At 51.7% G+C, this 26,477-nt stretch overlaps 1 protein-coding gene across 2 annotated transcripts; it reads left to right on the top strand.

Moving 5' to 3' along the window:
- Zswim4 (zinc finger SWIM-type containing 4) lies at positions 1-26,265 on the top strand. Of its 2 annotated transcripts, none has more exons than XM_021170736.1 (14): positions 1-183; positions 1,929-2,130; positions 6,099-6,455; positions 8,048-8,196; positions 8,277-8,427; positions 10,385-10,552; positions 11,059-11,409; positions 12,909-13,046; positions 13,265-13,519; positions 13,838-13,973; positions 17,135-17,289; positions 19,728-19,891; positions 23,088-23,169; positions 24,410-26,265. In XM_021170736.1, exons 1-14 carry the CDS (start codon positions 46-48, stop codon positions 25,267-25,269), a joined length of 3,306 nt encoding a protein of 1,101 aa, XP_021026395.1. In that variant the 5' UTR covers positions 1-45; the 3' UTR covers positions 25,270-26,265. The 2 variants fall into 2 exon arrangements, with proteins under 2 accessions (XP_021026395.1, XP_029336565.1); XM_029480705.1 differs by having other exon boundaries at positions 12-183; positions 8,048-8,127; positions 24,410-26,212.
- The last annotated feature ends 212 nt before the right edge of the window (positions 26,266-26,477 follow it).

The raw sequence follows: 26,477 nt of genomic DNA, 5'->3' as shown, positions 1-26,477 counted from the left end.
GTGAAGAGTCTTAAAGGGGCCGCGTCGTCCGGCCGGCTCGGCCGGATGGAGCCCCCGGCGGCCAAGCGCAGCCGGGGCTGCCCCGCGGGGGACGAGCCTGGGACCGGGGCCCGTCGCAGTCGCCCCGAGCCGTTGTTGGACCTCAGCGCCAAGCGGGTGGCCGAGAGCTGGGCCTTCGAGCAGGTAAGGCCCCGGCCTGCCCCAGGCCTCACACCTCGCCCCCTCCCCAGCAGCCAGCCCCCCACACCGCCACCCCGGGCCCCGCACCCCGAGCCTCTCTGCCCGCGACTCTCCGGGTCTCTATTCTGACCTCTTCTCTTCCTCAAGAGACACACCAGCCCAGAGACCCACACTGCCCCACTCCTGCCATAGGGTTTCCCTGTCCCACCCTCCAGGAAGAAGACCCCCGCCTCTGCAGGGCCTATACATGACATCCCTGTATCCCTTTGCTCCAGTCTCCAGAGCCCACCAGTCCTCTCCAGATCCCCCGACTGTGGGACAAGAGGCAGGGTCACTGAGGGAAGGGCTCTGTGCCCCTCCTCCCCCGTCCCCCTCCCTCCAGCTCTTCCAGAGCCAAGATCGGGATACAGAGGCAGAGAGGCTCCTGGAACCCCTACTCTGTGACTTGGGAGTGGAGTCCCGAAAAAAAATTCCCCTCTCTCTGTCTAAGGGTCCCCCAAGAAGATGGGAAGGGTCCGAGGCTCCTCTCAGTCCCGTACAGCTGTCTTTCAGTCTGACTTTGAGGGTGTTCTTGGCCTCACAACTCGTCCTGAGTTAGGATGGATGGGTTTGGGCTGACCGTGGACTGAGCAGGCTCTGATTCATGACCGGAAAATCCCTCCTTAGTCATCTGCCAACTGTCAGGAGCCCAATCCCTGACTCCCCCTTCTCTCGTAGAAACCTTGGGTAGGGCCTCAGTGCTGTTCACCCTATGTGACATGCACAGAAGAACCTTAAAACTGTCTTCAGGACTCTCACAGATCTGCCTTGGCCCAGCCAGGTGCTAAGAGAACTCTGGGCAGGTTCTGGAGCCCTTGGGGAGTTGTTCTTACTTTGAGGAAACTGGGGCACAGAGATGTTGAGAAACTTGCCCAAGGTCACCCAGCCAGTCACTAGCCAACTCAGATTGGAACACAGCCTCGAATGCTGGTTCTATATTCCTTGGAGTCTACAGGGGATGGCAGGTCAGCCCTTCCCTCCTAGGGAAGGGGCTTTTTTTTTTTTTTCCTCAGGGGAGGAACAGGGGAAGAAATTCCCAGGGTGGAACTGATGTTGGGAGTCTGAACAATTTGGTTTAGGGATCCTGAAGAGCTGAGTTCATTTCATCTCTGATGTAGTAATGCTGACCCCTTCAGGTTCTCAAGCTGTCATGACGGCTTCCTCAGGCTCGTTCTGAGGCTGTGACACTGACACAGTGCTATGGTTTCAGCATCTTGTGTTCCTGTGAAGATGCCATCTCCATAAGGGGCTGACCAGAGGGAAGGCTAGGAACCCACGTCCTCGGTCTTTGTCACACGTGTATCTAACTTCTTGTCCTGCACAAAGCCTGGGCTTAGGAGGATTTTACCCCAGACCCCTGCGACCTGCCAGTAAGAGCTTCTAGAATGTTAACTATGAGCCAGGCACTGTTGTAAATAAATATGATTGTATTGGAACCTATTTTGTTGCTGGGAGTTTCATTGTGTCACCCAAGCTGGTGTTGAACTAGTTGACACAAGTATAGCCTCCCAAGTAGTTGGGACTTCAAGGTGTACCACCATTCGTGGCTCACTTGTATATATTTTATCTTCCCAATCTCCATAGGATGGTTGATTGTCACATTGCTATTTTATACTTGGGAAGACAGACTCAGAGAAGTCAGGTGCTGCTTATAAACAGCAAAGCCAGGATTCGATCCCAGGTTTCTAACCCAGCAGTGCTCCCCACAGGTGGAGGAAAGGTTCTCCCGGGTGCCGGAGCCGGTTCAAAAGCGCATTGTGTTCTGGTCTTTTCCAAGAAGTGAGCGGGAGATCTGTATGTACTCCTCACTGGGCTACCAGCCCCCAGAAGGTGAGCAGGACACCCGGGTACCATTCACCCGTGGGCTGCACCTGCTACAGAGTGGGGCTGTGGATCGAGTGCTACAAGTAGGTGAGTGAGCCTTCCACCCTGAGGAGGCATGGAGATGGGGAGGCTGGAGGTGAGTGAGCCTCCCATCTGGGGAGGCATGGAGATGGGGGAGGCTGGAGGAGGGAGGTGGGCCAGGGACTGGGGAACTTCCAAGAACCTGCTCTGAGGCCCTGGTGAGATACCATGGCATTCTCCAGGTACAGCACTGGGACGGCAGAGGCAGGAGATGGAGAGGCCAGCCTGAGCTTACATAGTAAGATCCTGTTTCAATGAGGCAGATAAAATGTACTAAAGATAATGGTATAGTAGGCTTCAGAGACTGGAACATAGTGGAGGCTCAGCGAGAGGAAGGTGAACCAGAAAGTGGATGTACAGAAGGCCCGGCATCAGCAAGAGGACCCAGGTAAGGGAAGAGGAGAGCAGTGGAGCTCGTGCTGGATCCCAGGATGGCTCTTGCTGTAGGGATTGAGACATGGCTGATAATTCTAGAATGTGGGCTTTAGACTGGAGACGGGATTATGAACTGAAGGTGAAGAATGTCAGGCAGCTGAACTGATGAATGGAAAAAAATGTGGAGAAACAAGGAGGAAGCAGGGTCCCAGGGAGGGCCAGAGGGTTGACCACAGGAAGAGCCAGTTCCTGCCCTCACACAGAGGGCATCTGCGATGCAGTGGCGTACAAAGCCAAGGGGAAAATAGTGTGAAGACTAGATGTGGTGGTACACAGTTATAACCCCAGTGCTTAGGAGGCTGGGACCAGAGGACTCAAGGTCATGATTAGCCTGGACTAAACAGTGAACCCTGCTCTGAAAACCAAAAGAGTCTTAGTGTGGAGGCACATGCCTAAGGCAGAGGTAGATGGATCTCTGTGAGTTCCAGGCCATCTAAGGCGTCATAGTGAGACCCTGTCCCAGCAACAAACAGAATGATCCCAGGCCTCAGTAGCTGGACCCAGGTAGAAGCTGGGGGAGAGTGTGACGATTAGGCAGCCATGTCCTGGGAGAGACTGTGATCAAAGGCTTGCAGCCACGTGTAGAACAGTAGAGTGACTATAGTTGACAAAAATTTATTGTGTTTTTTATAAAGAACTAAAAGGAAGAAGTTAGAAGCTTCCAAACACAGAAGTAATCACTGTGAACAGAGCTGGAAAAGCCAGTCACCTGTTCTGCTCGTCATGTGTTGTGTTGAGGAACCGTACTCCATGGATGTGGACGGCTCCTGTGTGCTGATGGGGAGAATGACTTAAGTTAAAAATAAAATAAACAAGTGTCAGGCCATGAAGTGCGGGCTCAGACCTCAGGCAGCAGATCTGGGAGAGAGTGCAGACATCTGAGGTCAGCTCTCAGAGTTGCTGTTGCATATCAGAGGTCTCAGTGAGGCTGAAGAGCAAAAATTAGAGCTAGAGGAGAAAACAGACTCTGAACCCCAGGCAGTAAGCCCAGTAGTTCTGAAAAAGAAGAAAAGAAAAGACCAGAGAAGGCTGGATTTAGGAGATAGGGAGGAAGGTGAGGAAAGATCTTAGATGCTAGTATTGAGCATGGAAAGGGACCAGTAGTGATGGAGCCAGAACATGAGTCAGACTTTATCCTTTGCCTTCCATGATAGCTGGTCAAGGCTCAGCCAGGGTAACCCTGCCTGGCAGCCTCTGTACCCCTTTTCCTGGGCATAACCTAGCCACAGGCCCCATGGGCACCCCTGGTATGAGGAAGCCATGCCTTGCATGACGCACGTTGCATCAGGCTGCCCAACCAGTCGGATGAGCCTGACAGACACCCAGACTGCCCAGGGCTTGCTCCATCATCCCCTTGCCCTCAAGTGCCACAGGCCCTTGGCATGTTCTTAGGAAGTTCAGAGCTTCTGAAGCTGTTGTAACCATAGCAACCCAAGGGCTGGGGAAAGCATTTCAAACATTGTGTCTATGGTTTTTTTTGTTTGTTTGTTTGTTTGTTTGGGTTTTTTTTTTGTTTTGTTTTTTTCGAGGCAGGGTTTCTCTGTAGCCCTGGCTGTCCTGGAACTCACTTTGTAGACCAGGCTGGCCTCGAACTCAGAAATCCACCTGCCTCTGCCTCCCAAGTGCAGGGATTAAAGGCGTGCGCCACCATGCCCGGCCGTGTCTATGTTGATGATACTATTTATTGATCATTAGAATAAGGACAGATTAGCAAGGGAGATGGCTCATTTGTTAAAGTGCCTGCTGTCCAAGCGTGAGGACCTAAGTTCAGTTGCTCAGCGTCCATGTATAGTGTTAGATGTCCGTAACACACCACTGAGAGTAGGAGGACCTTTGTGGCTAACTGGTTAGCCTAGCCAAGGACTAGCTTCATGTTCAAGGAAAAAAACCTGTCTCAGAGAATTAAGGCGGAGGCCCAGGGAAGTTGCTCACTGTGTTTCTGTTCAGATAGGAGGGTAGCCTGGGACTCAGAAGCCCAGGAACCATAAAGCTCTAAGGGGAAAAGGTGTCCCAGTGGAAGGGCATCCTGAGACAGGGGGCCCAGGAGCCACGTAGGTCTGAGGTGGGACAGTGTCCCAAGGGAAGGCCATCCTGAGACATGGGGGCCCAGGAGCCACACAGCTCTGAGAGGAATGCTTCTTAGCAGAGGTGTTGCAGCTCCTGGAAACAGGGGGGGAGGGGGGGCAGGTCCCCCAGCTGAGCTGAGGAACTCAGAAGCCTCAGCCCTCCTTCACTTGTTTGCTTCTTCACTTCTCTTCAGTGCTTTTCTTCAGATGAGAGAGTCACACCAGGCAGAAAACCTCATGAAGGAGATTTCTTGTAGGGTCCAGGTGTGGACGGATGAATCCAGGGATGGCTGCCCTCTGCTCCCAGGAGCGGACAGCAGGGAAGTGAACAAAGGGCAGGGCTGTAGGATTTCTGAGGGGGTGGCACTTTTCAGGGCAGAAGTTTCCAGATTGAGGATTGGTGGTTTCAAGTCTAGCTTGGGGAGCTCAGGAATTGGTGGGGTTTCCTGTTCAGGCTTGGGTGGGTTTTCCTGCTCAAGGATTGGTGCCTTTTTTTTTTCACCCCGTTTTCACTGCACCAGGCCAATGGGTTAGGGTGGGAAGTCCTTCCTGGCCACAGGCAGCTTTGTCTGAGGAGCCATCTCTGTGGAGCTGCTTAGGGAGGTTGGAGAGAAGATGTGGCCACAGATGTGGACAGTTCCTGCAGTGGTGTTTCAGCAAAGCCTTAGGCTGAGACAGGAAAGGTGTCCACCGTGGACAGCTATGGAGGGAGAGCTCCTACTGAGGGGGAAAGGAGGTGCATCACCATGGACAGCTTCTGTGATGCTGCAGGCAGAGGAGCTGTGGGTGCTGCCATTTTGACAGCTCCTGTCAGGGGCACCTTACCCTGGCTGTAGGCTGGGACAGCTGCTGCTGTGATGACTTTTGCAGAGCACCACATAGGGACTTTACTCACACCTTTAATCCTGGCACTCAGGAGGCAGAGACAGGCATATCTCTGAGTTTGAAGCCAGCTTGGTCTAAATGGCCTGTTCCTGAACATGCAAGGGTACACAGAGAAACCCTGTGTCAAAAAAACAAAGGTAAATAAACAAGGTGAAGACCAATTGAGGCCATCCCCCCAAAAAAGATCAGGTGGGGGTTGTTTGTTTGTTTGTTTGTTTTCCAAGACAGGGTTTCTCTGTGTAGACCTTGGCTGTCTTGGAACTCACTCTGTAGACCAGGCTGGCCTTGAACTCAGAAATCCGCCTGACTCAGCCTCCCAAGTGCTGGGATTAAAGGCGTGTGCCACCACTGCCCGGCCTAAGGTCGGGGGCGTTGTTTGGACTTAACTTTATCAAGCCATTCTAAACGCTTGTGACTAATTCATCTAGCTATTAGAATGACATGTGGAGATCATCGTTGCTGCGTGTGCACAGATGGTGAAACTGAGGCATGAATAGGTTAAGTGGTCCATACTGGGCTTCTCAGCAGAATTGTGCATCAAGGTCTTGCTGGGGTGATCCAGTCTCCTCAGTGTGTGTTTTGTCTTAGGATTCCACCTGAGTGGGAATATTCGAGAAGTGGGGGGCCCAGGAGAGCCAGAGCATCTCTACCACGTCTCCATCAGCTTTGACCGCTGCAAGATCACATCTGTGAGCTGTGGCTGCGACAATCGGGACCTCTTCTACTGTGCCCACGTGGTGGCGCTGTCATTGTACCGCATCCGTCATGCTCGCCAGGTGGAGCTGCGGCTGCCCATCTCGGAGACTCTGTCACAAATGAACCGGGATCAGCTTCAGAAGTTTGTGCAGTATCTCATCAGTGCACACCACACTGAGGTGCTGCCTACCGCCCAGCGGCTTGCTGACGAGATCCTTCTGCTGGGCTCTGAGATCAACCTGGTTCATGGTGAGCAGAGGGAGGAAGGGGCCATGATGCAGAAGCAAGCAGAGTGGGTGCCATGACGCCCTGCTTTGGGGGTGTGACACACCAAGAGACAGGCACATCCTGAGGTGCCTGAGCCCAGGGCACCTGGGCAGTTAGAAACAGGGAAGTTGTGACACTGCCCTGTCATCTCAGGACTAGGGAAGCTGAGGTGGATTGAAACATAGTGCCACCCTGTCTCATGTTCAGAGAGAGAGGGAGGGAGGGAGGAGAGAAAGAGCAGAGGGTTAGTCCCAGGGTGAAGGCTTAAAGATGAGAATCACTGAGTTATGAATGAGGTGTGCAGCCCAGGAGGCATTGGAAGGGAGGGGTCTGCTGCTGGTTTGTTTGGCTATAATGGTAGAAAGGTAACAGTAATGGATGGGAGCTAACTCAGGTCATGGGATGCTGGGTGGATTCTAGGAGGTTATTTTATGATTCATCGCCAGGGTGAACTGGTGCCGTGGAAGAGTATGGGGATGAGCAGATGGATAGATCAGTACAGTGCAGTGAGGGGACTGAGCATTGGAAGGGTGGCTGGGAAGAGATGGCTTGCATAGGACTCTGAAAGGCCAGTGGGTATCCAGGGATAGTGGCACACACCTTTAATCCCAGCACTCAGGAGGCTGAGGCGGATGGATCTCTGAGTTTGAGGCTAACCTGATCTACATAGTGAGTTCCAGGACAGCCAGAACTACAGAGTGAGACCCTTCCTTAAAAAAAAAAAAAAAAAAAACAAACAAGCCAGGCAGTGGTNGCGNACGCCTTTAATCCCAGCACTTGGGAGGCAGAAGCAGGTGGATTTCTGAGTTCGAGGCCAGCCTGGTCTACAAAGTGAGTTCCAGGACAGCCAGGGCTAGAGAAACCCTGCCTCGAAAAAACAAAAACAAAAAACAGACAGACAGACAGACAGACAGACCAGTAGGTGTGCATGCTGGGGACTGGTAGGTAGATGTTCTGGGAGGAGCATGGAGCAGTGATAGGTGTGATGGAAGCATGTTTGTGAACCAGAGTAGCTCAGGAGTGCACAACATGTCTGATGGGTTGATAAATCCAAGGCGAGGTAGTTTGAGTGTCAAGACAAGTCCAGAGGGTGGGCAGGTGGAGTCATAGGATGAGTGCATACATTGTAGGTGGGCTGGAGGCAAGACTGATGAACCAGGCCGTGTACGGGATGTGGGTGTGGAGGAACTGGTATGGAGATGAGGAGATGGATAGAAACTGGCTTAATACGGATGGGCGGTGTCCGGTAAGATGATGGATGAGGAAATGGATGAGTGACTGATGTTTTGTGGAAGATGAATGGACACATACAGTGTTTCCATAGTACCTGACTAAGTGAATGAAGGGGCTTGTAGTATTTGGGACCAATGCCTGAATGGACAGATGTATTCGTGGTAGAATATTAGGTGGATGGAAGAGAATGGTGGAGAGATGGATGGTTGGATAAATGAGTGTGTGGAGGACAAATGGATGGGTGGTGAGTTGATAGGTGGATTGCTGGTATGGTGGAATGGATTGTGGACTTTGGAGGAATGGACACAGGAGGAGTGGACACTCTATACTTGTCCCTGCAGGTGCCCCAGATCCCACGGCGGGTGCAGGCACAGAAGATGCCAACTGCTGGCATCTGGATGAGGAGCAGATCCAAGAGCAGGTGAAACAGCTGCTGTCCAATGGTGGCCACTATGGGGCCAGCCAGCAGCTGCGCTCCATGTTCAGCAAGGTGCCAAGGCTGGGGCTGGGCAGAGCAGAGGGCCCGCCCGGTATGCACTTCTCTTTCTTACCACTTGTGTCTCTGCACAGGTGCGGGAGATGCTTCGAGCACGGGACTCCAATGGGGCACGCATGCTAATCCTCATGACTGAGCAGTTCCTGCAGGACCCTCGCCTGGCCCTGTGGCGGCAGCAGGGTGCTGGCATGACAGACAAGTGCCGGCAGCTGTGGGATGAGCTGGGTGAGGCTCCCATTCATGTTAGCATCTGTGCCCCAAATCTCTTCTCCACCTAACATTATTAAGTATTTCCAACATGCCAGCCACCTACTGGGTGCTGGAACTCCCAGAGAGAACAAAACATAAAACTCTGGCTCTCCTGGGATTAATATCCAGTAGGGAAGATCATGATTAATGTTACATGTTTTGGGCTGGGGATATAACTCAGTGGTTGCAGGCTTGCATAGCATGCATGCTCCAGCAAATGTGGATGGATATGTTCATGGATGGGGAGTGGATGGAAGGATCTGTGCTTGCACAGATGCTTAAGTGCTACATAGCTTTGTCCCATGGTGTCCCAAATCTTCCAAGGCACAGACATCTGGGATGCCCAGAAACCTGAAGTAAAACCAGCCAGTGTTACAGAGACTTTGTATATACCCTTTCTGTATAGTTTTGTCTTGTTTTGATTCAGGCTGACCTCAAGCTCACAGTGTTGCAAGGGATGACCCTGAGTTCCTGGTCTTTCTTCCTCTACTTCCCAAGTGCTGGAGGGCTCACTGGTTACCACCAAAGATGGCTAGATTGATTGATCAATTGATTGATGCTGAAGATAGAACCCCAGGTTCTGCTAAGCATGTACTGCACCCTGAGCTGGGACTCACTTGGTCCTTGGTGTTCTCTCAGTTACCTCCAGCTAACTTAAAGTGCAAGATCAGGGCCACAGAGATAGTTGTCATAGTATTGTTTGAAGAATAATAACAAGAAAAAGATGGCTGTTTCTATCCAGTAAAGACACCATTTTTTGTTTTTTTTTTAAGTCCTTTCAATTCAATCCATGGTTGATAGAATCAACAGATGTTGGATCCTTTAATGTGGGGCTGAGGACTTTAGGCTACGCCACAGCTCACAGTTTTACAAAACTAAATAGTGTCTTCAGCTTTGTTGGGCCCCACCAGTGTAGCAGAAAACCAACCAGACCTCTGTCACATTGGGTGTGGCACAGCCAGTGGTTGGATGTTTATGTGTCAGGAACCCGGCCTCAGGATCGTTCCTAGCACCAGTGTGAACACAGTTACAGAACACGTAGGGAAGTATCCCAGTAAAACATAGCTATGGACACTTTCTGGTTTTAGCCAGTCTTGCTCTGTATAGCTCAGGCTGGCTCAGTTCTGCTTAGCCTCCCGGTGCTTGGTTACAGGCATGTATAACCTGCAGCTACTCCCGTTTCTTTGAACTTTGTATCATTTGCACAAATCTCAAAATAATCTTTTTTCTTTTTAATATTTTCCTCACCATTAAAAAATGTGAAAATGTGGCAGAGCTAGTTGGAAATACCCATAATACAGTACCTTGGGGTCTGAGACAGGAAAGTGGTGAGTTCCAAGCTAGCCTGGGCTACAGAGCGAGACCCTGCCTCAGAAGAAGAGCAGAGATAATCTTAACTTGATAGTCACTTGAAGAGAGATCACAAGAGAGAAAGAAACGCCAGACTGTGGGTTGACTTTATTGTCTGTACAGTGTTTTGCCCATTGGCTGCTGTGCGCTGTGTTAGATGGTAAAAGGCAGCGTCGACAAGGAGAAAGAAACAATGCAAAAGCACACTAAGCTAAGCAGGCCTGAGTCCTGGCTTGCAGTTCACATGCAGTGTGACCTAGAGCAAGTGGAGTTTCTGTACTTCAGGTCCCCGACCTAAATTATATTTACTTATATTGTATATATACATGTGTGTGGCCGTACCATAGTGCACACGTGTAGGTCAAGGGCAGCTTTGTGAGCTCTCTCCTTCCATGTGGGGGTCCGAGGGACTGAACATGGGTCATTAGTCTTGATGGCAAGCGCTTTTACCCACTGTGCCCTATCACTGGCCCTATTTTATTTCTTTACCCATGGATAGGACACATGCCCAGGCTGCAGCAGCTGCTTGTCAGCCTGTGTTAATGATGTTGGCCTGGATACTGAGTGTCTGTCTGCTCTTCAGGGGCTTTGTGGGTCTGTGTCATTTTGAGCCCACACTGCAAACCAGATGAGCGGTCGGGATGGCTGCAGCTGCTTGGCACATGGGACAAGCTAGATGTGTGCCCACTGGAGGAAGGCAACTACTCCTTGGACATCCCCAGCCTACAGCCTGCTCCAACCTCCAGGACAGGTAGGAAGGGGCCTGTTCTGTTTCCAGAAACCATCACCACTTACTCTAGTTCAGCCTCCTGTCACCGCACTGTGTCCCAGGAGAGAGCTGAGAGGGCCATCCAGAGGGAGCAAGTGCCTGGGGCAGGAGTAACGATGGTGCTCACTAGGCCTCCCGCTAGCAAAGGATCAGTGAGAAGATGGACTGGGAAAAGGACAGGAGCCCAGCGTGAGGGGCCATGCTGTGAGTGTGGGTGCGGCAAGTAAAGAGGGATATGGAAGAAAGGCAGTAGAGAGGTCAGGGAGAAGCAAAGATGGAGGAGAGAAGGGAGGAGCAGAGAGGAAAAGACATCCCACCTGTGTGGCAGCACCATGACAGATGCCAGCCCCTTTCCCCTTGAAGATTTGTTTCAAGAACTCACATCCATTACCTGCCTAGGGTGGAACCTGGGGTTGGCACCTGGGGGGAGCAGCTGGCACAGTGTGACTGCCAGCACCATCATTACACACTGAGCATATCTCCTGCAGGCTCAGAGGATGAAGAGGAGGTGACAGCTGCCAGCCCTCGCAGGACAGTTTTCAGCCGAGCACTGCAGGCTGGAGAGTTGCACTGGAATGACAGCCACCTACAGAGGATCCTGGCCAGTGATTCCTGTGGCCCCACCCTCACTGGCAGTATGGGAAGTGACAAGCCAACCTTTGACCCTCAGGGCCACCCCATCTGGCTGGGCGAACCTTTCCCTACTGCCTGTGCACGGGTGGATACTTTGCGCGCCCATGGTTATCCCCACAAGGCTCTGCGGCTGGCGTGTGCCATAATCAACACCCTGCGCCTGCAGCGGCGACACCAGCTTGAGAGCTACAAGCAACAGAAAAAAGGTAAGTGGGGACCCAGGAGCCCGAGGCACACGCCAGGCCCATGAGAGGTGTGGGTACTGTTGCCCCAGCTCCCGCTCTCGGTATCACAGGCAGAAAGGACTTTATCATTAAAAAAGCACTGTTGGTTGGATCTGAAGCACTGTGTAGTGGGAGAACTCAGTGGGTCAGGTGCAGTTCTGTGGTAGAAGACTGTTACAATGCCTGAAGACTTCGGTCTCCAGAGAAAGCAAAAGAGTGAGGGATCGGGTGAAACTGTTTAGCATCCATGTGCAGTTCTCGGACCTCCGTTTGCACCTTGCCGTGGCCACCCTACTCACAGGGCTATTGCCTCAGAACATTGATGGCATTCCTTCTGTTCATCCACATGTCACGCAAGCAGGCTGGTTAATGTAGAGGCTTCCAGACCTTGGAGTAGGCAGGTTTCTGCTACATGACCCCCGAGATACGCTTTGCAGGGTATAGAGAAGCTAGAAGATTGAACTGTTTGATACAGAATTTGCTCACTTTTAAACATGGGCAACAAATTGAGTTGTGTTTCAAATACACAAACGTGGGCTAAGGGTTTGGTTTATTAGGTAGACTGCTTGCCTAGCCTTCAGGAAGTGGAGGCCAGAGAGTCAGAACGTCAAGGTCGGAGGTCAAGGCCCATCTAGACCATGTGAGACCCTGTCTCGATGGATGGATGGATGGATGAAAACAGAGCTGGGGAAATGGCTTAGTAGGTAAAGTGCTGGTTGTCAAGCATGAGAATCTGAGGATTTCTGAGTTTGTATACCCTGTTACCCACATAAAAGCTGGGCATGTTGCTGTCCCCTGGTGCTAGGAGTTGAAGACAGGCAGATCACAGGGCATTGCTGGCAGCAAGTCGGGCTCCAGAACTGAAGTTTCACCGAAGCGCCTCTGTCTCAAAAGATACAGGTGGCTGGAGGAGGAGCCCAACCCTGAACTTTATCCTCAGTACATGCATGGGGCATGCACACTTGCATACACGTACACCACATGTACACAGATACATACACCAGTCACACTGAACAGAAGGAGAGAGGCTGTGACTAATCCGGGGACAGAAGGAAGGCCCTGGCTGAGGTCTTGGCAGACGCTGATGAGGTTGAAGAGTGTAAGGGAAGAACAGGCTCGAGTGGTGGAGTCAGAGGGAATCTCCAGGTACCTCAGGGGATAGTGCAGGCAGAGCTCAGGCAAGGTGCATTGTTCCAAGGTCAGTGGAGGTCAGTGGATAGGCAGCCCTTCAGAACATTCAGTTGTCCATCATTGAACTTTCATATTGCCCCCCCAGGGGGGCCTCAAAGCCTTTGAGCTTGGCTGTAGAGATGGGGAGTGGGGTAGGACTAGAAAAAGAGAGCACTGTTTTGCACGTTGCAGGAAGATGAGGTGGCACACAGGCTGGCACATGGCGTTGGGAGACTGCTGTGGGGATGGGAGGGGAAGCCTCCAGAGCTTGGGTGGATAGGTGGATAGAGCCCACCTCTTCCCATCTGCAGAACTGCTCCAGAAAGGTGCTACTGGTGTCACAAGCACTGAAGGTTGGGTGGGCCATCCCCTGGATCCCATTGGCTGCCTCTGCAGGGCACTGCTGGAGGCCTGTCGCCTGGAGGAGGAGCCTCACTCTCTTTTCCCAGGTACCCACCCTGAAAACACTTGCAGGAAGGCCAGCACCCAACTCTGCTGGCCAGATACTGCCCTATCAAGGCCAGGAGCCAGTGCTTGAAGTGAGGGGGCTAAGAGAGTTGGGACCCTCTCTGAACCTCTCTTCACTTCTGTCACCAAGCTTGGGGTCAAGGGTGGCTGGGGGGGAGGGAGGTCTAGTCCTCAGCAGATGTGGACATGTTTTCCCCAGACTCAGCCCCAGAGAAGCGAAAGCTGGCCTACCAGCACGTGCTGGTGCCGGGGAGCTCTGGAGAGTCCTACTTGGCACTGGCACTGGAAGTGGCACTCCTGGGGCTAGGGCAGCAGCGGGCCCTGCCGGAGGGACTGTATGCCCAGGACAAAGTGGTGCGCAATGAAGAGCAGCTACTGGCCCTGCTGGAGGAGGTGGAGCTGGACGAGCGGCTGGTGCAAGTGCTGCGAAAGCAGGCTGGGCTGCTGCTGGAAGGTGAGCCCACTCTCGGCCTCCCCGCACAGCCCTGTGGGTCAGGTGTGAGGCCTTGCCGCCTGGCCTCAAACTACTACTGGTCCAAAGATGCTATGACTCGTCAACCACCACACTGTAAACCCCGCCCCATATCCTGGCCCCTCCCATGGCCTAGCCCTATTGGCTCTTTGCTAAGTGTTCTCCCCCTATTGACTAGAACACGTGCACCTCATCCTCCCTCGCTAAGCCCTGTTGCCTAGGGACCCCTCTCTTCTTCCGCGCCTCCACTTGCATTTGGAGCACAGGGATAGTGCAGATGAACTCACCCTGTCTCTGTAGGAGGCCCTTTCAGCGGCTTTGGAGAAGTGATTTTCCGGGAGAGCGTACCCATGCACACCTGTGCCCGATACTTGTTCACTGCTCTGCTGCCCCACGACCCAGATCTGGCCTTCCGCCTGGCGCTCCGAGCCATGAGGTAAGGGTGGAAGAAGGAGTAAGCGGCTAGGAGTCCCACCTCCAAGCCGGGCCTCAGTCTAGTGAATGAGGCCTCCCGTGGCTCATGCAAAAGGGTGTGTGTGTTACCGTTAAATGGAAATGTATAATACATTGAGAGTGATTAACAGCTAGGGACCCCAAACAAGCTCAAAGTGCAGGCTTTTTCTAGAAGGGTTTGTCTCGGCCTACCTGAGGCTCGGTGGACTTGAGTAGCTGGTTTCCTGCACTGAGGGTATGACTCAACAGTATTACAGTTGCCTGGATGTTTTAAGGTCGGGGTCAGTGCCCAGCAGTGGCCATATGACACAGGTGTTTTTTCAGCAGTAGTTCTATTCATGTTTAAAATACATAGAGGTTAGTGGCAGCATTAAGTTATTCAGCAACTGCGTCTGCCCTAAACAGACCAGATAGTGTGCTGGTGGTTGCAAAAGCAGAGCCGGGTGCTGACAGGACTCATGCAGATGGTGCTGCAGGGCACAGGGAGAAGAGAACAGAAAGAGGAAGGACTTGGACAGAACGCTGCTGCAACTTCACATGAGGGCTTTGAGGGGACCTGGCAGGCAATTTTAAAACTAGTGGAGGGAGCAGAAGGGCTGTGTGGAGCTCCAGGCACTGGCCTGGCCTGCAGAACCTGGTTGGCTCCCCGAGAACACACTGGTTCCCAGAGCACTGCAGGAGTGAGGGTGTCCTTTTCCCTTCTATGGTAGGGTCTGTGAAGGAAATGTGGCTCCTGAGCTCCCCGTGGGCCTGTGGGTAGAGCCAGCTAGAGGAAGGGCTAACACAGGGGGTGTATCTACTGCCTACACACAACTCCTCCCAGTCACAAACCAGCTGATTCCCAGGGCATCTGAATGTCTGGCCCTCTCTGATGAGAGTTGTTTAAAGCAGAATGTCATGTAGTTTAGGCCGGCCACAAACTCTCTATAGCCAAGGCTGACCTTGAACTGACGATTCTTCTGCCTGCACCTGGTATTGTGAACACGCAGCACCGCACTGCTAAATACATTTTCTTTCTCTGTCTTTTGTTTGTCTTTGTTTTTTTGAGACTGGGTTTTTCTGTGTAGCTCTGGCTGTCCTGGAACTCACTCTGTAGATCAGGCAGGCCTCCAACTCAGAAATCCGCCTGCCTCTGCCTCCCAAGTGATGGGATTAAAGGTGTGCGCCACCACTGCCCAGCCTTAAATGCATTTTCTTGTCTTGTTTGTTTGTTGGTTTTTTGAGACCCAGTCTCTGTGTGTAGCCCTGGCTGACCTGGAACTTGCTCTGTAGACCAGGCTGCCCTTGAACTCTGAGACTCACCTGACTTTGCCTCCTAAGTGCTGGGATTAAAGGTGTGTGCCACCACTGCTAGGCTGAAATGCATTTTCTTCTTAATAGTTGGGTGGGATGACACAGGTCTGTAATCCCAGCACATTGAGTCTAAGATCTCAAGTTCCAGAGCAGGTTGAGCTGAGTAACAAGACTGGATCTCAGAACTAGACAGGTGAGACATGGTGAGAAAGAAAGAATGGTAGTGGGAAGACATGGGTAATTAGAGTCGGACGGTGACAGAGACATGGATGTGTATTTGACACCTATGATCCAGCTTTTCCAACTCTCACCCTACTCCATAGCAGAAACTCTTTTTTTTTTTTTTTTTTTTTTTTTTTGGTTTTTCGAGACAGGGTTTCTCTGTATAGCCCTGGCTGTCCTGGAACTCACTTTGTAGACCAGGCTGGCCTCGAACTCAGAAATCCACCTGCCTCTGCCTCCCGAGTGCTGGGATCAAAGGCGTGTGCCACCACGCCCAGCTGCAGAAACTCTTAATAGTCAGCATCCCGTCCCCACCTTTGAGAATGTCCCCATTGTTTTCCCTTTCTCTTTTTCAGGGTGACAGACTGTGCAGACTGGCCTGGGACTTTTTTTAAAGTAGTTTTTTTTTTCTTTTTCTTTTTTTTTTTTCTTTTCTTTTTCTTTTTTAAAAAGATTTATTTATTATTATATACAAGTACACTGTAGCTGACTTCAGACACACCAGAAGAGGGCATCAGATCTCATTACAGGTGGTTGTGAGCCGCCATGTGGTTGCTGGGATTTGAACTCAGGACCTTCGGAAGAGCAGTCAGTGCTCTTACCCACTGAGCCATCTCACCAGCCCAGTAGTTTCTTTTTTTAAAGTAATTTATCTTTACTTTGTATGCATTGGTGTCTTGCCTGCATGTCTGTGTGAGGGTGTCAGAGGCTCTGAAGCTGGAGTTAGGCAGTTGTGAGCGGCCATGTGGGTGCTGGGAATTGAACCCAGGTTCTCTGGAAGAGCAGCAAGGACTTAGAACTGCTGAACCATCTCACAACCTTGTAGCCTCTGCAGTGCTGCAGAGCTGCACACCTGCCCCACCAGACCTGGCTTGTTATCTGCTCCGCCTCCTGTTCATGACTGAAGAGCTGTGGTGTTTCTCCCTGTGCCTGTCTTATCCTAGTGAATGTTCCCACCATATAGCTGCACCTGCTGATATTTCATTCCTCCTATGGCTGAATAGTACTCCTTTGTATGTGGGTGTTACGTTTTCTGTAGCTGTTCATCATGTTGACCGCCACATTGTGGCCATTGTGAATTGTACAGTATGCAGCAGGCACCCCCTTTAACATACTGATTTACTGTGGACATGTGCCCAGCACTGAGCTTGTTGGGTTGAGCATATACGTGTGTGTGTGTGTGTGTGTGTGTGTGTATGGGGGTTGTTTCTGTTTGTAGTCTCCAAGGAACTTGAGAACTTCTGCTTTCTGTGACAGTTACACTAGCTCACATGGCGACCATGCATAAGCTTCTGTTCTCTATTGTTTTTTTTTTGGAGCAGTGGCCCAAGTGCAGGGTGCTGTGCTTTATTAGGCACTGCTCTAATGCTGAGCTCAGACGCTGCACCTCAAGAGTTCCCCGTCCTCCCTACCCTTGTCAGGATGTATATCTTCTCTGTATGGCAGTAGCCAGTAAAATTCCAGCTATTCTTTTGATAAGGTGCTGGGGATAGAACCCAGGGCCTTTGTGGTGCTGGACTCTACAGACTGAGCCTTGCCCCCTTCCCCATCACCCTCCCTGGGAGATTCTCATGGGGGCAGCAGGCAGCAGTGGCAGCTCACTCTGTGCTTTCTTCTCCCCTGCTCCAGGCTGCCTGTGCTGGAGACAACGTTCCCCGCTGGAGACTCTCACCCCAACCCACTGGACTCCATCATGAGTAACCGCTTTCCCCGGTGGTTCATCCTTGGCCACCTGGAAACCCGCCAGTGTGAGCTGGCCTCCACCATGCTGACGGCTGCCAAAGGTGAGGGCAGTGACAGCTATCCTTCTAGGGTCCTGCTGTCCCCTGACTCCCTCTTTATCCTGCTTCCATTTCCTACCCACACTCACCCTTCACTTCTTTGCTGTTTTCATTTTTAATTTTCTTTCTTCTTTAGGTTTCATTTATCTTTTTGTGAACGGGTGTTTACCTGAATGTCTGTCTGTGCATCATGGAGCCATGGAGGCATCAGATCTCTTGGGTAGAGTTCCAGACAGTTGTGAGCTTTAACGTGGGTTCTAGACATGGCTAGGATCACTCCGGTCCTCTTCAAGAGCAGCAGTGCCCATAACCACTGAGCTGTCTCTCCAGCTTGCTTTTGTTTTAAGACATGGTCTCACATGAGTCCCAAGCTTGCCTGCAGTGCACCATGCAGCCCACCCTGGCCTTGACTCACGATCTTACCCCTTGGCCTCATGTTCTGCCACACCAGCTCTACCCTTACCAACTGTCTCCTCTGTACTACGGCTTGCACATGCTCTGTGAGGACCCAGTGCTGCCAGGTGGCAGGTAACAAAGCTATCCCAAATCCCATGTTCTATGAAGAAGATGTATAGGCAGCTAGCCAGGGCCTGGATCAGTAGTAGAGACCCTGCTTAGCACGTGTGAAGCCCTGTGCTCCCCCAGTACCACAGGGACACACAGATGGCCTGGGGGATGATGGCTCATTTGGTAAAGCACTTGCCACACCAGCCTGAGAGAGGACTGGGGTTCAGTCCCCAGATTCCATAAAACAGTGGGTGTAAGGGTAGGTGCCCTGCCTTTAATCCCAGCACTTGGGAGGCAGATGCAGAAGAAGGCATATTTCTGTGAGTTTGAGGTCATCCTGGTCTACATAGTAAGTCCCAAGCTGGCCAGAGCTACATAGTAGGACTCTGTCTCTGAAGTAAAATAAAAAAGGCTGGTATGGTAGCATACACTTGTTGCCCCAGCACTGGAAAAGTGAGACAGAGGACCCTCAGGGTCTGCTGGATGGCCAGCCTTGCCCTAAGAGAGAAGGGTGGAAAGGCGGCTCAGTGGTTAGGAGCACTGTCTATTCCTATAGAGGACCAGAGTTCAATTTCTAGCACCTATGTGTTAGCTCACAACCATCTGTAACTCCAATTCTAGGAGACCCAACACATCCTTCTGGACTCTGCAGGCACCAGACAAAACGCCCATACATATAAAAATATAATAATGTGTTCTTTTAAAAGGTGGGCAGTGCCCGAGGGATGACATTCAAGCTTGACTCTGGCCTCCCCATACATGTATATACACATATCTACACTCACATAAACACATACATGTATATACACATATCTACACTCACGTGAGCACACATATGTATATAATACACATATCTATACTCACGTGAACACACACATGTATACACACATATCTACACTCACATGAACATACACAAAACCGGCAGACAGTAAACAAGGAGGAGATCACCATGCACAAAGAGGGTACTGGTGTCACGTGGGACACCAAAGCAGGCAGCCTTGTCTTCTTTCCTGTGGTGCTGAGGGTGGGACCCACGTCTTGTGTAAGCTAGGCCAGCACTCTGCCACTGAGCTGCACTCCCAGTTCCCTGCTGGAACTTAAACACACACCCATATGAGAGGCAGAGCTATGCTTGGGCTGCAGTAACACAGTAACACAAGCTGGGCAGCTTAAGTGTGATTCTCATAGATTAAGAGGCCAAAGTCCAAGATTAAGGTGGCAAGAGGGTCGGTTGGCAGGAGGGCTCCCTTCTTGGTTTACACACGCTGTCCTCACTTAGTAGAGGTGGTGGGAGAGGGAAGGAAACAAAGTTCCCCTCCCAGGGCCTTGGCCTCTGACTTCATCTAACCCAGCAGGCCGTCCCATCGTGGGTTTCCAACATAAGAATTTGGATGGAGAAGGGGACACAGTTTAATCCACACTGCCTTTCAAGAACATTTGAGGCAGAAGGACATAGCCAAAGCTGAGGCCCTGAGGCTGCATCACAGCTGTGATATCTGAGGAATGGGGTGGAGGTGCAGCTCAGAGTTCCTGCCTAGCCTCCTCCAGGGATGGCCTGGGAGTGGGACTTAGAGTGGGCTGCTAACCTAGAATGTGTGATGCCCCAGCTTCTGTTCCCAACACTGAAGTTAGGATCAACAGAAGACTCCTGAGACTGGAGCATAGTAGGGGAGCATAGACTTGATGGAAGTGGTGATGATTTGAGCAAAGCCAGCATGCAGAGCAGATGGTTAACACACACTAGGTCTATCCCCTAGCCGTACAAACAGGAAACAGCTAACACTTAGGGAGCCTCTTAAAGCTACCTCTTTGCAGAAGCATTGCTGAGTTCCCTGCCATACACAGGAGGTCCTGTGTGAGGATTGGTGTGAGTGGTCATTCGGCTTCTCTTTACTGCTGTTCCAACTGTGGCCTCTATTACTCCTTCTGCCCAGGAGATACCAAGTGGCTGCATGCGGTTCTGGGCTCTGTCCAGCAAAATATCCACTCCCCAGCCCTGCTCTTCAAGTTGGCACAGGATGCCTGCAAGACAGCCACTCCAGCCAGTGCACCGCCAGACACCGTGCTGCTGGGCATCGCACTGGAGCTCGGCCTGCAGGTACCCCAGCTGACACAGCAGGAGGGGGCGGGGCCTGCGGTGGTTGAGGGAGACCCTGCCCCTGGGGCAAAGTTACCTCTAAGGGTAGAGTTATAGACCAAAGTTGAGGCGATAAGAGATCACTGTAGGTTTGATGCTCATCCCTGGACTGTGGTTGAAGCTGAAGGATGGGCCACACGAGGGGCTGAGAATGCTGGTAGAATGCGTGCTAACATGCACTAAGCCCTGGGTTCCAGCCTCAGCACCACGTAAGCCAGGTGTGGTCTAGCATTCAGGAGGTGTAGGCAGGAGTCAGAAATTCAGGGTCAACCTTGGCTACATAGAGAGTTGGAAGCTAGCCTAAGCTATTTGAGACCCTGTCTCAAAAATAAATAAACTCATTAAAAAAAAACCCAGCTCAGATGCCAGGTGTGACTGCAGGGCTATAGTAGGTTGTACTGGGTCCTCTATTCCATACCCAGTAGAAAAAAAATGTTTTTTTTTGCCTCTTGGTGCCGTTGGTTAAAATAAAAACCATGAGGCTAGAGAGATGTCTCAACAGTTAAAGTGATTGCTCTTCCAAAGGACCCATGTTCAATTCCCAATACCACATGACAGCTCACAACAGGCTATAACTCCAGTATCAGGGGACCTGGTATCATTTTCCTGCCTCTGCTACTGCACAGATGCAGGAACAGACATAGACAGGGGCAGAACACTATGGACATCAAATATAAGCAAAGTAAGGACGGTGAATGCAGCACACTTAGCCAGTAAGGAACGCCCCTGGGACTGGGACAGAGTAAGGCTAGCGGGGGTAGGGGTGGGAGGTGTTGCAGTTCAGGTGAAGGGCTTCCTGGGGTTGAGCCTTGTAAGCAAGAGCTGTAGCTGAATATCACTTTCTACGATGGCAGGTCTGAGGGCAGTCTTCATGCCGTCCATAGGTGAGCAGTCAAGGGCATAGATCTGTGGGGTCCTCGCAAGGCTAGCCGGGTATGGGGACTGAGGACAAGGCAAGAGATGAAGTAAATATGTGCAAACAGCTTCCCGTGGTGATGCACACCTGCCACTGTAGTACTGGGAGGCTGAGCTCACAGCCAGTATGGGCTACAGACCCTGTCTCAGGAAAGACCAAGCCATGTGAGAGTGGTTGTCGAGACGGCTCAGTCAGTACAGTGCTTGAAAGGCAAATTAGGTGCCCAGACCAAGGTTAAAAATATAATTAAAAAGCTGTAATCTGCTGAGTATACTGATGCACACCTTTGATCTCAGCACTTGGGAGGCAGAGGCAGGTGGATCTCTGGGTTCGAGCCAGCCTGGTCTACAGAGCAAGTTCCAGGACAGCCAGGGCTACACAGAGATACCCAGGGAGATATGAAGAAGAAAAAGCTATCATTCTAGCATTGGGGAGTGGGGGTGGAGACAGACAAAGCCCTAGGGTTTGCTGATCCGCCATTGCAGCCTAACAGGTAAGACCAAGATGGGCACTGGAGAGCTAGCTCACTGCTTGAGAGTACTTGTTGCTCTTGCAAAGGTCCCAAGTTCAGTTCCCACTACCCATGTCTGGCAGCTCCCTAGCACCTGTAACTCCAATTCTAAGGGGGTACAACTCCTCTGGCCTCCAAGGGCACCTGCACACACATGCACATACTCACATCCATATACACATGATTAAAAACCATTTTAGAGGAGAAGGGTTCAATGTAGGGTCTCTGTGTGTGGCCCTGGCTGTCCTGGAACTCACTTTATAGACCAGGCTGGCCTCGATCTCAGAGACTTCCCGGATTAAAGGCAGGATTAAAGGATTAAAGGCATGTGCCAAAACCAAAAAATTGTTAAAAAAAAACAACGCTGTGGCTAGCTCCTGAGCAGTGCACCTATGGTTGCTGTCTGACCCCCGCATGCAGGCACACTGTGGACTTAAGGCACATACACACAACCAAAGAGACAACCTAGGACAACTTGCACAATAGGGACTTGTCATTTCCAGACTTCATAACTCTAGGGATCAGTGAGGGAACAACAAGACTGGAGAGAAGAGACCATTGTGGGGGCTCACAGAGACAGATTCAGGACTGGGCCTCAGGACAAGCAGACATACATGTAAGAGGTTTCTTAAAGTTGCAATTCACAGGGCAGGGGCTGAAGGTCATGCACTTTGGGACTCGGGGAAGAATCTTCTGACTTGAGGTATGGAGCTTTCCAGAATGAGAGGCAGGTTGGTTGTTATAAGTATGACTTTAGTGAGGCCTTAGGTCCTAGCAGCGCTAGTCAGTGTCACTGCAGAGAGCCCCAGCCATGTCACCTTCATTTTCACAGCACCACCGTGCAATAGATTCTCCTTTTGAAGATTTATTTTTGTTTATGTGTGTGTGTGTGTGTGTGCGCGTGTGTGTGTGTGTGTGTGTGTGTGTGTGTGTGTGTGTTAGTATACACAGGTACAAGCAGATACTCAAGAAAGCCAGGAAAGAGGGTATCTCTTGGAGCTAGAGTTGGGACATGGGTGCTGGGAACTGAACTTAGTCCTTGGGAAGAGGACTTAAGCATTTGAAGCGCTGAGCCATCTCTCTAGCCCCTGATCTTTGTTTTATAAGGACACTAAGGATCACCCGGGTTTCCGTGCTGGCATGGCAAGTTCTTTACTACCTGAGCGACTTTCGAAGTTCTTTTTTTCCCTCCACTAGTTTTTCCAGGCAGGGTTTCTCTGTGTAGCCCTAGCTGTCCTGGAACTCAGTCTGTTGACCAGGCTGGCCTCGAACTCAGAGATCTGCTGGCATCTGCCTCCCAAGTGCTAAGACTAAAGTTGTTTGCCATCACTCCACATTCATGTTTTAAGGATTTTATTTTTAATTTTGTGAGGGTGTGTACGTGTGTGAGATGACTTGGGCTGTGTGTGGATGTGTGCATACGTGTGTGGGTGCCCTCAGAGGCACTGGATATCCTGGAGCTGGAGTTAAAGGTGGTTATGAGCCGCCTACCATGGATGCTGGGAACCAAACTCCCACCCTTTGCTTGAGCAGCAAGTGCTGTTAATCACTGAGCCTCTTTCGCAGCACCTCCTCCCAGTCTGTGTTTTTATCTCTATTCCATAGAGCCAGAAACTGAGGCCAGAGATAGCTCACCCAGGTCTGCTGCATTAGCTCTGCCTCCAGCCTCCTAGGTCCTAAGCCATCAGCTGTAGCAGGACTCTGAGGACCTCCCTTCCCTTTCCCTCCAGGTGATGCGGATGACACTGAACACGATGACTTGGCGGCGCAGGGAGATGGTTCGCTGGCTGGTTAGCTGCGCCACGGAGATTGGTAAGTACCTGGAAGGGACGGTGAGGAAATCAGACAGGCACCAGAATAACTTGCCCTGCTTGGCATGCTATGCAGCCCTTTAACCCTAGCACTCAGGAGGCAGAGGCAGGTGAACCTATAGGCTGTGGCCTGCCTGGCCTACAGAGTGTTCCTGGGTAGCTGAGGCTTCATAGTAAAACTCTGCCTCAAAGCAAACAGATAGAAACGAAAGAAAGCAGGCCCTTCCTTCCCTGTTACCAGCTCTAGGCCAGCCTGGGAGGGAGCATCAGGTGGGGTGATGGTCAGGCTGAGCTAGTTAGGAGTCCAGGGAGGCTACAGATGCTAGCCACCCCCAGGGCATCCACTCAGTCCAACCACTCTTGCTCCTTTGAAAAGGGGGGAAATTTCCTACCCAGACATGACAGTGCACCTGGAATCTGAGCACTGGGAGGCTGAGGAAGAAATGAGACCCTGTCTCAAGACTCTGTGGGCCAGAGCTATCGCTCGGAGCTAGACTCATTGCTTAGCAGGGACTGACCTTCCCAGTGGCAGTAGAAAAGGTAGGCTGGGTGTAGCTCATTTGATAGAGTGCAAATCTAGCATGCACCAGGCCCTGTGTTCTCTCTGGACATGGTGGTACATGACTAATCCTGGCACTTGGGAGGTTGAGGCAGGAAGACCAGAAGTTGATCCTTAGCTACACAGCAAGTTTGAGGTAACCCTGGACTATGTGAAAGCTTGTCTGGTCTTTTTTTTTTTTTTTTTTTAATTAGTCAATTTTACATGTATGGGTGTTTTGCCTGCATGTATATCTGTGTGCCACATGTGTACTTGTGGAGGTCAGATGATCCCTTTGAGTTGTGACTGGCTTAAGTCACCACTTGGGTGCTAGGAGTCAAACCCAAGGCCTCTGAAAGAGCAGCCAGTGCTCTTAACCACTAAGCACCTCCAGCCCCATGAGACCTTGTCTTTATAAACAAAACAAACAAACACTAATTGGGCGTGATGACCCACACTTGTTATCCTAGCTCTTGGGAGGCAAAAGTAGTTGGATCTCTGAGTTTGAGGCCAAGTGGGGCTGCAGAGTGAGATTAACTGCGCCCCTTCACACACACACACACACACACACACACACACACCAAAAAAAAACCAAAAAAACTGGTGAAGCTGGGAGGATTCAGAGCCAATGGTTGTAGGGTGGGAAGGGAAAGGGCACTGTCTGGCTGCACAGATACACACTCCACCCTCTCCCCATACCCAGGCCCACCAGCACTGATGAGCATCATGAAGAACTGGTACTCCTTGTTCACCCCAGTGGAGGCGGTCACCATAGTGGCGGTGACAGGCACCACGCATGCCACTTTGCTGCGACTGCAGCTAGATACAGCTGGGCGAGAGGAGCTCTGGGCTTGTGCCCGCACCTTGGCACTGCAGTGCGCCATGAAGGATCCCCAGAACTGCGCCTTGCCAGCCCTGACCCTGTGTGAGAAGAACCACGCGGCCTTTGAGGCTGCCTACCAGATTGTGCTGGATGCTGCAGCCGGCGGCCTCGGCCACGCCCACCTCTTCACGGTTGCACGGTATATGGAGCATCGAGGCCTGCCTCTGCGGGCCTACAAGCTGGCCACGCTAGCCTTGGCACAACTCAGCATTGCCTTCAACCAAGACAGCCACCCCGCAGTCAACGACGTGCTCTGGGCCTGCTCCCTCAGCCACTCGCTGGGGCGGCACGAATTGTCGGCCATTGTCCCTCTCATCATCCGCAGCATCCACTGTGCACCCATGCTCTCAGACATCCTGCGACGCTGGACACTCTCAGCACCCGGGCTGGGCCCACTGGGGGCCCGCAGGGCTACCAAACCACTAGGGACTGACAGGGCACCACTTTGTCAGCTCCTGGATGCTGCGGTAGCCGCATACATAACCACCAGCCACTCTCGCCTCACCCACATTAGCCCACGCCACTATGGCGACTTCATTGAGTTCCTGGGCAAAGCTCGAGAGACTTTCCTTCTGGCACCAGATGGGCACCTCCAGTTCACACAGTTCTTAGAGAACCTGAAACAGACCTACAAGGGGAAGAAGAAGTTGATGCTGTTGGTTCGGGAACGGTTTGGCTGAGGAACTGCAGAAAGCTGAGAGTATGGGTGTCCCCAGGCCCACCTTCCTCAAACAGGAGGCCCCTGGCTACTTGCAGTAAAGTCACAGAGGTGGGAGGCAGAGGGTGACACCATTCCAGGTGTGTGCCTAGGAGTGTGCAGACAAACGGGACATGCGATCTGAGGATCCGAAGCCATACTGCTAACTAGACCCTGCAGGGAGTGTGTGCCTGGGCACCTCACAAGGAAGAAGCAAGCTCTGGCTCTCCCAGACTCCCAGGGTCAGCTGGGACTTCCAGGAGAAGGGCTGGGCCAGAGTGAAGTTAGGCCTCCAACTCAGTGCAGCAGATGCTCCAGAGCCCGGCTGGAGCCTAGGCACTTCACATCAGGGTAGTTACTTCCCACTGTGTTTCTCCCCTCTCCACAGCTCAGGGCTCCTGTCCCACTGCCCTGCGCCCCCAGCCCCAGCTTTCCAGCACAAATGCCTCACCCCCACTGAAGGATATTAAGAGGTCTTGGGCCTCTGCCACATACCTCACCCCCAAATACCCTTGTCAAGCCAGGGCCTGTCTTCTCTTGGGCACCAAGGTCACAGGGTAGGCTGGGGACAGCTCTCTGCTGGCCAGACCCCACCACTAGTAACTGGATACACAACTCAGGAGCCAGGCTGCCCTCCAGCCTGCTGTGGGAGGCACAGGCAGACAGCCAGGGACCCCGTTCTGTCTTCCTCTTGCTCTGCACCTCCATTTGTTTCCCCACTTCCTTAGTTTCCCCATGTCTGCATCTCTCTCAAGTCCCAGCTGCTGACTGGCCTTCATTTATCCCAGGCCTTGGCCCAGGGAGGAAGAGAAGGGAGAGCCTCCACCCCAGATGAACCTGTCTTCTCTCTTGTATATTAAGGAAAAAGTTGGCATCATTTTGTAACTTTTTTTCTTATTTATTGAACCCCATACTGTATTCTTTTCCTTTTTTTCTTTTTTTAAAAAAAAGATTGAACACAACTTCTTTTTAACTTCAAGACTGGGTTGCATTGCTAACACAAACACCCGGCGCCAGGGGTACCTACCACCTGCTCCATTAACCAAAATATTTTCCATCTCTGTTTTTGGCCACAACTTCAAGAATGGGACAGGAGGGGCTGCTGGTTTCATCATGGCATCATGGTGACACGAAGAGCCACCTCTCGCTGGTGGCTTTACTGCTTTTCCATCTGCATGTCATAATCTCTGC

Source organism: Mus caroli, chromosome 8 (assembly GCF_900094665.2).
Source record: "Mus caroli chromosome 8, CAROLI_EIJ_v1.1, whole genome shotgun sequence".
Classification (NCBI taxonomy): domain Eukaryota; kingdom Metazoa; phylum Chordata; class Mammalia; order Rodentia; family Muridae; genus Mus; species Mus caroli.
Note: the sequence above shows the minus strand (reverse complement) of the source record. Positions and strands in the feature narration are given on the sequence as shown.